The sequence below is a fragment of the Monomorium pharaonis genome, chromosome 1 (assembly GCF_013373865.1).
Source record: "Monomorium pharaonis isolate MP-MQ-018 chromosome 1, ASM1337386v2, whole genome shotgun sequence".
In the NCBI taxonomy this organism is placed as follows: domain Eukaryota; kingdom Metazoa; phylum Arthropoda; class Insecta; order Hymenoptera; family Formicidae; genus Monomorium; species Monomorium pharaonis.
In genome coordinates, this window is record NC_050467.1 from 36,982,979 (window position 1) to 36,993,048 (window position 10,070).

The window sequence follows — 10,070 nt, forward strand, 5'->3', positions numbered from 1 at the left end:
TTTAGGTTATATCTAACATTATTTTAACTTTCTTATCAGTACGAACGCATAGGCAATCATTTAAAATTCTAATTCTTACTCTCGTATTGCTTATGGGTTCGTCAAGGATTAATTAACTGCAAGATAAATAAGAACCTTGATATTTGTAAAAGCCCTCTGCACGTGCACCGTCGGATGATTAAAGAAACGATATCTCGTCAATTGAATCCTCAAAGACTCAAACCGAACGGTTCTAAAACAAAATCTGCTATTATCAACACGACGGCGACAGGATGTCGCGCCTAAAGAAATACAATACAAAATTAATCCGCGTAATATCCGGACTGCGTGTCGGAAGATCAGGTGAACCATAGCTAGGCATTTAACATAAACAGTCCGTAAGATATTCATTTCACGTTGGCGACGAGATGTCGCGCCCAGGAAATAATTCAGATTGATAAACCGGCGAGATATTCGGTTGTGAAAGCGATCCTAGCCGAAAAATATTCCGGATCAAATCAAATGATCGACGAAATCCTAGACGAGATATCTCTAATAAACATCCGCACACGTGCAGACGGTCTCACGCGCCTTATCAGCGGCCCCCGAAACTCGGTTCCCGCCAAGCCGCCGAATCACTCCCACTCTTACCGACTCTTGCGCTTCGCGCGTGTTCCTTACTCCGGAGCGCTAGCGGCCACTGAGCGCAGCGCCGATTTTGCTCGATTGCCCGATTTGATCTCTTTGTCCGCGTCCTATTTAAATCCGCGCACAGAGGCCGGACTCTCATTATTTTTTCGACACTTGTTCAGCATACTTATTCAGCGATTAGTTGAGTCACTAGTTCTCAGTTACGCGTCACTCTTTAAAATCTTCAAGTTACTGTGAATCTGCAACCTCTCTCGTACAGCTTCGCGATCAACTCATTATCACTTAATCAAACTGTGCGCGCTCCGACAGACCGCCGTCGTCAACACATCTCTGCGATCGACCACCTTCAACCGTCAACCTACACCAACCATCCAATTGTTACCAGACCGAGCTATTGCTTCAAGCTATATTATAACTCGTGAGTACTGATTAATTCTTGCTTACTTCCGCTCCCTAGAATATTTTCCGATATTTTCACAAATTGAACTGCGCCCTATTATAAGGAATCCTTTCGATAGTAAGGACTATAAGAGTTAATTGCCGATCCACTTCCAAATAATTGTGAAATAACTCCTCTAGGTACAACCCTCTCCCCTCCCTTGTGCCGCAATGAATTCTACAACACCTAAAGTGAGTAAGCTCAATGATTAAAACATCGTCGGTGAAATTGGAAAAGCCGGTATATTTGTGCTCAAGGAAACCATAGATTCCGCTAGCGAGCATTCTATCGCTTGCCAGCGAAATAAGTGAACAAAACCGTAGATTCCGCTAGCGAGCATTCTATCGCTTGCCAGCGATATAAGTGAACAAAACCGTAGATTCCGCTAACGAGCATTCTATTGCTTGCCAGCGATATAAGTCGACGAAACCGTAGATTCCGCTAGCGAGCGTTCAATCGCTCGCCCGCGAATTAAGTTAGTTACACAAGCACGAATATACTCGACGGCCCTAATTTCCCTTGACGCAGAAAAATGCTTAACTAAGCGTTCAATCGCTTAACCAAGCGTTTGTTTGTAGACCATCAAGAAGAATCGCCACCGCGCTGGAAAAAGGAAAAGAGAAAAGATCCTTAAAGCCCAACAAAAAGCTCTAGAGCGGGCTTTCAAGGAAATCGAGAATTTCGTGGGCTACCTGCTGGAACACACCCCCCTTCCTCCTCCAGTCACAGACGCTCCGCCAGGAAGAGCAATCTCTTCCATCGACCTGTTCCAAGAGGACACCGTCCCTCTGGAAAGTTATAACCAATTAACATCCAACGCGCCTGAGATAATTACGCTCAGCGCGACTCCGACGACGATCCTCCAGAGCTAGAACCTTTAGATCCAACAGCAAAATAGAATAGCGATACAATAGCACAAATCATTATATTTCCGCCCGAAAATTAAGCGATACTTGTAATAATTTATACTATACGTTGTTCTATTAATAAATATATATATATATATATATATATATATATATATATATATATATCCAGATTTCTTATACTTAATCTTAACTACATCAAAGTCACACTAACCAAACCCCACAGAGTTTTCCATCGGCAACAAGCTATCGCCATACCCGGGTAGAGTCCGTGTAAGCGGGCTGCCCGAAATTCAAAAAGAGAGCTCCCGCGTCGGTCAGGCGACCGAGGCGTCGCGACGCACACATTAAGAAGAAATATCCCCAGACCCAGACGTTACAGTTGTCAAAAAAAGTCTCAAACACTCAAATTCAGTCCTGCAGCTTAACAGCAAATGTAATATATTTGATATCACAGTCAAGTTACATTTCTACAGATCGGCAAGTTCGACACGGCTAAACACGACAACGACAAAAGACTTATACGACAGAAGTAATTCACGACAAAAGACTAACCAACGACAAAAGCGACGACTCACACGTACATGACGTGTTGTTAGGTTCTCAGCTCGACAAAGAGTGTCAATGATCGAACACGCAGGATAAGCGCGCGGTCCGCTCCGTTATTCTGGAGCTTTTTGATAATACGTCATCTCCGGCGAGACCAACGCCACGGAAATCGCCTCACAGCGCCGCTCACTAGCCTAAACGTCGCTAGCTCAATAAGTTAGGCCTCTTACAATATGAAATCTATCTATATGGTAGATGCTAGTTAAATCAAATATTTAAAAAATACAGAACTAAATAGAAAAAATAAAATTAAAAATTTATAAGTGTTTTTTACTTTAAAAAATACAATATATGAAAACATACCTTGTATAAGATCCCAAATTTTTAATGTTTTAAATTTATTTTTATTTCCTTGACTTTGAAAACTAAAGTTTTGAACTAAAGTATTTGTAATCATTTTTGATAATATTTTTCTAACAGAATTTTCAAGACTTCCAGAATCAACATATTTGAAAAAATATATAGACTGAAAAAACCAAAAATAAAAAAATAAAGCATAAATTAATATAACAAACTTATAAAATAATAATATTAAAAGAACATTTTTACTGCTACAGACAAGTTACCATTATTGTTTAAAAACTTTTCAAAACAGTTTAGCTGTTCTTCCGTGTTGACAGGAAGTGATGGAAAATTTGATGGTTTTTTAATAATTTTTTCACCAGGTAATAAGAAACGGTTTAACTTTTCTTGATTCATTAAACATATATCCACTTTATCACTTAAAATATTAATTTCTTTATTTATTACACCAAAACCTTTGTAAATCATGTTTCGTAATGATAAAAAATCTGAAATTTAAGAAATTCTACAAATTAATAAAATACAATTTTAGAAATAAATATAAAAGATAAAAGTAATACTAAGCAAAAAATTTACCTGTTACTTTTATATGTACTTTTTCGTTATTTATATTTTCTTTTTCCGTTAACATAGATTACGTATTTTTTATAATATTTGGAACATATGAACATTCTGTATCTTTCTGATTTAAAAAATTATCACAAGTTGAGAAGTACTGGCACAATCAAATGTAGACAACTTTGTTCGCGTGTCAATCTCATCACTGGCAGATGATGAGACCAAGTGTGTATCTATACATTTGCCTTTATTTTCGATGGGAGAAAAAGATGTCTTTATCGAATTATATTTCTGGTCTTTTAATTTAGCTTTGTCTTGCCTTTTTTTATTTAGTTTCTTAAATGCTTCTTTTTTCTGTTTTTCTTTCTCTTTTTGTAACGTTATTTTTGGTAGAAAATTTACACAATTTTCGTCGGAATCTTGAACAGAAAGCGAAAAAGTAGGCTTCTGAGCTAATTGAGATATATACTGGCTTTTAATCTTGTTAGGTGACAATCCAAGTTCTTCCGGCAATGGAATACAAGGAGCTTTCAGTGCAAGTTTAGAATTATTTGATGTTTTTATCCAAGTGTTATCTTTCTTGACCATTTTTTTTCTTTTCTTGTTTAAGTTTTCATCGACTGGCTCAGACTCCTTGTCTGATGATTCCGAGTTTAAATGAACTGGCTTTCTTTTTTTTCTCAAACCTCTTTTTAATTGATTATCTGTTTCATAATTCGAATCAGATATAAACATTTTGCAAGCATTTGCAGCATCAGGATATGTAGCTGTAAAATAAAATTGAGACAACAAAATACATCTATTTAATTATTTACTACAAAAAATATTAAATTGCGATAAAAAATTGTTTAAATATCTTGACACACACATACACACACACAGAGTACAAAATATACAGTTATAAATTAAATTATATTAAAATATGCGTTAAATATTTTACAAAATAATAAATTTAATGTATATATAAGATAAAACATTGTAATATTTTTTTTAATTTTTTATATGACTGATATACTTTAAAAGTAACTTAAAATTCTTTCTTAATTTTACATCTAATAATTTTTTAAAATAAAAAAAAAAATTTTTATTTTTAAGAATTCAAGTTCTTTAGCAATATTTATACATTAGTCACATATAACTTTAATTAATCTAATGTAATAATAATCTAAATTAATATTCTTAGATACTTGCCATGACCATATTAAATCATGACGTTATAAGCAAAAAATACCATACTAAGATTTCTTACGTGCCATTTTTAAATAAAAAAATATTTTAATGAAATGATACTTTAGATCGTTTAAACACATATGTAAGATCCACCGAAAACTAAGCTTTTCTAATAATTATTAAATAATAAGTAAAATAAATGTGAAATAAAGCTCCCTTCGATAGTTGTTAATTGCGTGTATATGACAGGACTTTGTTTTACATTTATTTTAATGGTTGTTTATTAATTACCAAGAAAATAGTTTTTGGTGGTTCTCGCAAATGTAGAGGTATCTTAAAAGTCGCTAAAGCGATCTGAAGTATTATTTTGTTGAAATATCTATTTATTTATAAATGGCCCGCAAGAATTCTTAAGAATTTTTTCTCACCTCTAACATCACAATAACATAGCAATCTTATAGAACTATAGCAAAAATACAGAAATCTAAAAAAATTTTCCTATTTTCATTTTTCATAATTGATAGATTTGTTAATATATGAATATAGTTAAGTAAACACTAACAGTTGCATTTACCATAAAATCTTTTAATTTTAATACATTTCTCTGACCAATCTGGATTTAATAATGCTTCCTTTTTTACAAAAGTAGACGGATTTAGTAGTGGCCATTTAATTTTTATTGTCATTGTATCATCAATTTCTGTAACGATCCATTTTGCAAGTCCAATGTCATAAAATACGTCTTCTTGATCATCCGGTTCGGTTCCATCATCATTTAAATATTTGAATACAATAAACTGCAAAAAAACAAAAGAAGCGTCAATAAATATTACATCAAAACTTAAAAATTGTTCTTGAAACAATACATCAAAAATTTACATTAGACGTAAAATAAGTAATCAAATATACTGTTTTTTATGGAATATTTATATAAATATATATTTTGTGAATCATGTTATCAAAATCACATGTTATTTTAAGATGAAATTTATATAAAAATATAAATTTCTTTTTTTTTATAACATAAATTTCTCCATCAATGTAAAACATTATATTATCTTTTAAATACGTTTTCCATATATACTAACTGTTGCGTCTTGCGGTGCAACAAATGATTTTTGCCGTACCTTGCGGTGCGACAAAAGATCTTTAGGGATTCGTTGCTGCCCAAGGAGTAGGAACTCACGGAAAAGGGCGGCTTTTGTTGGCTTTACTCTGCTTGCAATGTACATGGATTGCATTTGGTCCGTGCGCACGTGGAGTGTGCGCATGTGCAGTGTGTTCTAATAAACAATTAGAACCTATAAAATCGAAGGCACGGCTAGTAAAAGTTAATAACAAAAGTATTGCGCCGACCCTGTGCAAATAAGAATTACATCCTACAAATTAACGAATTATTTTATTAAGCACCAGAGTATTGCATAAGCCTTAAATAATATAAGATCATTGTTGCAATAAACTTAACAACTAAACATTAAAACTTTATAATTATCTTGAACACTTTCTTGACATAAAAATCCTGCAAAATTTTATCTTGAGACCAGTTTTACAGTCTATAGATATAATTATTACAGATATAACTAATTAATTAACAATTACCTTTACTAATATCAAAACTCTAAGAACAATTTTTAAGGCTTTTGCAAGATAGTTGACAAGCGTAAAGCGTATAAACTACCAAAGCGCATACAAATGTAAACGATTAATTAGGCATAATTTTAATTAACCGTAACCTTATAATTAATAATATGTACTGGCACCATCCCTCTTGAAGCCTGACAAACGATAACTATTTAGAAAATTATTCGCGCCAAGCTGAAACACGCGCAACCCCAAATCCCAGCGAAACAAGGGTTTTCTAATTAATAAGATTCAAGAGAATTAAGTAATATTCTCTATTAAAAGGCCTCAAGAATAAGATGCTGCACGGTAACAGGTAATGCAATTGATGATGCATACCTTGGCATTGAAACTGACATTGAAATTGTTTAGACTATCCGATACCTTTGATAGCAATATCTCGCTAATTTCACCACACTCATCTATGCAATTAAAGCTGGGGCAAATTATGCGAATGTGGGGTGAATAATTACAAGATGCATTATAATATAAAAGGCAGTAACTTATCCCAGCGCGACACTCCAGAAAATCTCAGTGCGCGACTCGAGAAGCAACGTAAATCAGTGTCTTTGAAAACTTGTGAAATAAAAAAGAAGAACATATTCCCAAGCAGTGGCCCTTGCGGACCCGGAGTCACCCGTAAGTACCAACTGTCACAATAACTTAAATCCGTCAAATGTTTACTGCCTTAAATCTATGCCATTTTTTAAATTGTATGTGCGATTCTATGATGTATTATCTTGCGAATTTATGCTATTGAATTTTATGTGATTCTATTTTATGCTATCTTGAATTTTATTGAATTTTATGTGATTCTATTGAATATATGCGAATTTATGCTATTGAATTTTATGTGATTCTATTTTATGTATGATGTTGAATACTGTGCCGAGATTGATCAAGTTATCCGCGTGAACCAAAAAATAATCTCAAAACCTCGTAAAACTTAAAGCCTCACATCTAACCAAAAGATAGTAATTAATCATATTCGATCAGAATTTAATAGTAAACCTATAAAATATGATTAATTACACACCGTCTAGAATAATTAAATTTTGATGAAATAACTATGAACGGTTGAACCGACAATTGATAACTATCAAATATCATACGTATATAATTATCTTGATGTGAGCAAGGAAAAATAATGAATCTTATATGATCTTGATCAATCATACATATACTGTGAACTATTTTTCATGTGAACTGTTTGACGCACGTTCTTGCAAACCTTTTATTGATGTTGAATGTTACTATAAATTATCACGTTACATTTTATCGACTTATAAGATATGAATTATTAAATATCGTTGTAAACCTAATCATTTCAGCAACATTAAATATTATTCAACCTTATGAAGTAAAACAATTTAACGAAGTTATTATGAAGTATCCTCATGAAATTATTGTTTGAATTATAGTAGATCGTTATGTTAAACATTTCTTTATTAAAATTATTACTCGTTTCGTTAATATATTATATTAAATATTCCGAAAATTTAATTGTCTTAATAATGTTAAATATTTTTCCAAGGTTGTTATACTAAATATTTTCGTGCTTTGATAATCTTAACGTACTATACTGAATTAATTTATCAATTACTCTTGTGAAACTATTGTTTTCTTGATATCGAATTTATCCCAAGATTATTATGTCAAATGTCTTGGTTGAATTATTATTTGTTTCATCAAAATTTCCTTGTAAATTATTATTACATCGGATTTTCCGAGAACTTAATCGCCTATTACCAATTTATTGTGTATTATTACAAATCGTTTTACTAACTAATCCTGTGGACTTATTATCCTACATATTATTTCGAATTATTATTTCAACCATCCGGCCACTGCAAATTATATCTCTTTATTCAGTAAACACTACCTTAAGCCATTGCAGTTAAATATTCTTGTAAGACTCTTGCAATCGAATTTTGTTATGAGTTTATCATTTTAAATACTTAGTAGACTTGCCTACTATAATGACTACTAAGATTATTCTATATTGAAACTTCTATGACTCATTATAGAGTATTGCAGCGAATCATCACATCACTCTGGGGTTGTTATTTAAAATTATTTCATGGCATGTCCTCGTGAAATTCTGCCTTGTCTATGACTATAAGCCTGCAGCAATGCTTATCGTTACTAAACATTGTCAAAATTGTCCTATGGTGTGACCCTTAACACTCCATTGAACATTAAATCATTTACCTTGTCCTCTCGCAGGATCGCCGTTTCATTCTCATTCGCCGAATCATATCGAAGAAGGGTAAGACATCGACCATTCTCGTTTAAACCAGAAACCACTCATGGAAGTTTCATCCATTTTTACTATCCACATAGATGACTCCACCTGCCAGGAATGCACAAAGAAAGCGGTACTTCCGCCGATATGAACACTACCTTGGGGCGCGCTCTCGTATATTAAAACTCATAAGGTCCCTAGACCTGGATGTGCCCCGGGCGTTCAATCTCACCACGTTGGCCCCTCAGATACAATTAGCCTTCGACGCCTCAACCAAAATTATATTCGGATTTCCTCCTACAGACCCACCTTCCCGACCTACCAATTCTCAAAAGGTCGACGCCAGCACCTCAACTGACGACCTCAGTAGGAATACTAGGGGGATTCTAACTCGGGAGCTCCGAGAGGGGTGCGGGTGTGCGGGGGGGAAATTGTGGGTGCGGGGGGGTGTTACGGCGGGGAGAGGTGACGTCACCTGGGGCTCCGGAAAGAACCGCTTATCAAAAGTAAACTGATATCCCGCTTATCAAACGTAAACTATTTTGCGGTGCCTTTAAAAAAACTTGATATGTTTTTATAAGGGGATATTGATATTTAAAAAATGCTACCTTTTACCCCCTCTCTGTTTTGGGTGTTAGATGGGGGGAGGGCAACGTTGCATTAAACATGTTGCAACATGTTTCGCGATAACGTGATTGGCTCTCGATGATCACGTGATCTAGCTAAAACGTTGGCAACGCTGTAATTTTGTTGGGTGTGATGAGTGCTCCAGTTGAGACAAAGGTCTAAGAAATTTGTGGAAGGGAGAGCGGGTGTACAATATAAGAAGAGTTCTGACAAAGGTACCGCATCACTCACATGTCACAAGACAAAGCAAAACCTCCTCGACAACGTTGCTCCTCAGTCGATCGGTGAAAGACGGACTTCAAAGCGTCCCGAAAAAAAACGTACAACATGAACTATTACGTTCCGATCCAAAAGAACGAAGCGTATGATAAACCGTAAGTATTTTTATAATTTTTAAAATTTTCTTCATATTAATATCTTATATTTTTTCTATAGCTCGCTATATGCTTTTTTACAGAGCATTATCACAGCCGCGTTATACTCCTCGCATCTTGGGTAGGAGATACGCCTTGACCGCCACAGCATACAAATATTTGGATATTGCAATCGGTGTGGGACCTATATTCTATGTGGAAATACTGCTTGGTGACAACAAGGGCAATCAAATAATTTTGCCATACGCAACATGGAAAACGTTTATAGATCGACGGGTGGATATTGAACGATTTGTGCAGTCAACTTTATTTGACTGCACAACGATTTGTGCAGTATTTTTATAATTTGCAGTTTGCGATCTGATTATAAAACTTGTAAAAATGCGCGATGAAAATATTATAAAGTTGGTGTTGCATGATAATTACATGTACATGAAGCCGTCAACCTTGTTGCGCCTTGCGGTGCAACAAAGGATTTTTGCCGTACCTTGCGGTGCGACAAAAGATCTTTCGGGATTCGTTACTGCCCAAGGAGTAGGAACTCGCGGAAAGAGGCGGCTGTTGTTGGCAGGGTCCTCAAATCACTCACTCACTGATTCTAAGTTAATTTGATATAAAAGATTTATTTC

The 10,070-nt window shown here is 34.5% G+C and overlaps 1 protein-coding gene across 1 annotated transcript; it reads right to left on the reverse strand.

The window, feature by feature from the left end:
* Positions 1-3,480: 3,480 nt before the first annotated feature.
* Positions 3,481-6,782, reverse strand: LOC114253877. The gene is made up of 3 exons (XM_028188915.2): positions 5,664-6,782; positions 5,150-5,372; positions 3,481-4,172 (listed from the first exon to the last, which is right to left on the reverse strand). Exons 1-3 carry the CDS (start codon positions 5,844-5,846, stop codon positions 3,535-3,537), a joined length of 1,044 nt encoding a protein of 347 aa, XP_028044716.2. The 5' UTR covers positions 5,847-6,782; the 3' UTR covers positions 3,481-3,534.
* Between the last annotated feature and the right edge of the window lie 3,288 nt (positions 6,783-10,070).

Excerpts from the sequence above, each read along its gene's own strand:
- LOC114253877 (XM_028188915.2), bottom strand. The coding sequence starts at position 5,846 with ATGCGCACACTCCACGTGCGCACGGACCAAATGCAATCCATGTACATT. Across the intron at positions 5,373-5,663 it reads TTGCACCGCAAGACGCAACA|TTTATTGTATTCAAATATTT; the intron begins GTTAGTATATAT and ends GTTTTTTTGCAG. Across the intron at positions 4,173-5,149 it reads TAAAATTAAAAGATTTTATG|CTACATATCCTGATGCTGCA; the intron begins GTAAATGCAACT and ends TTTATTTTACAG.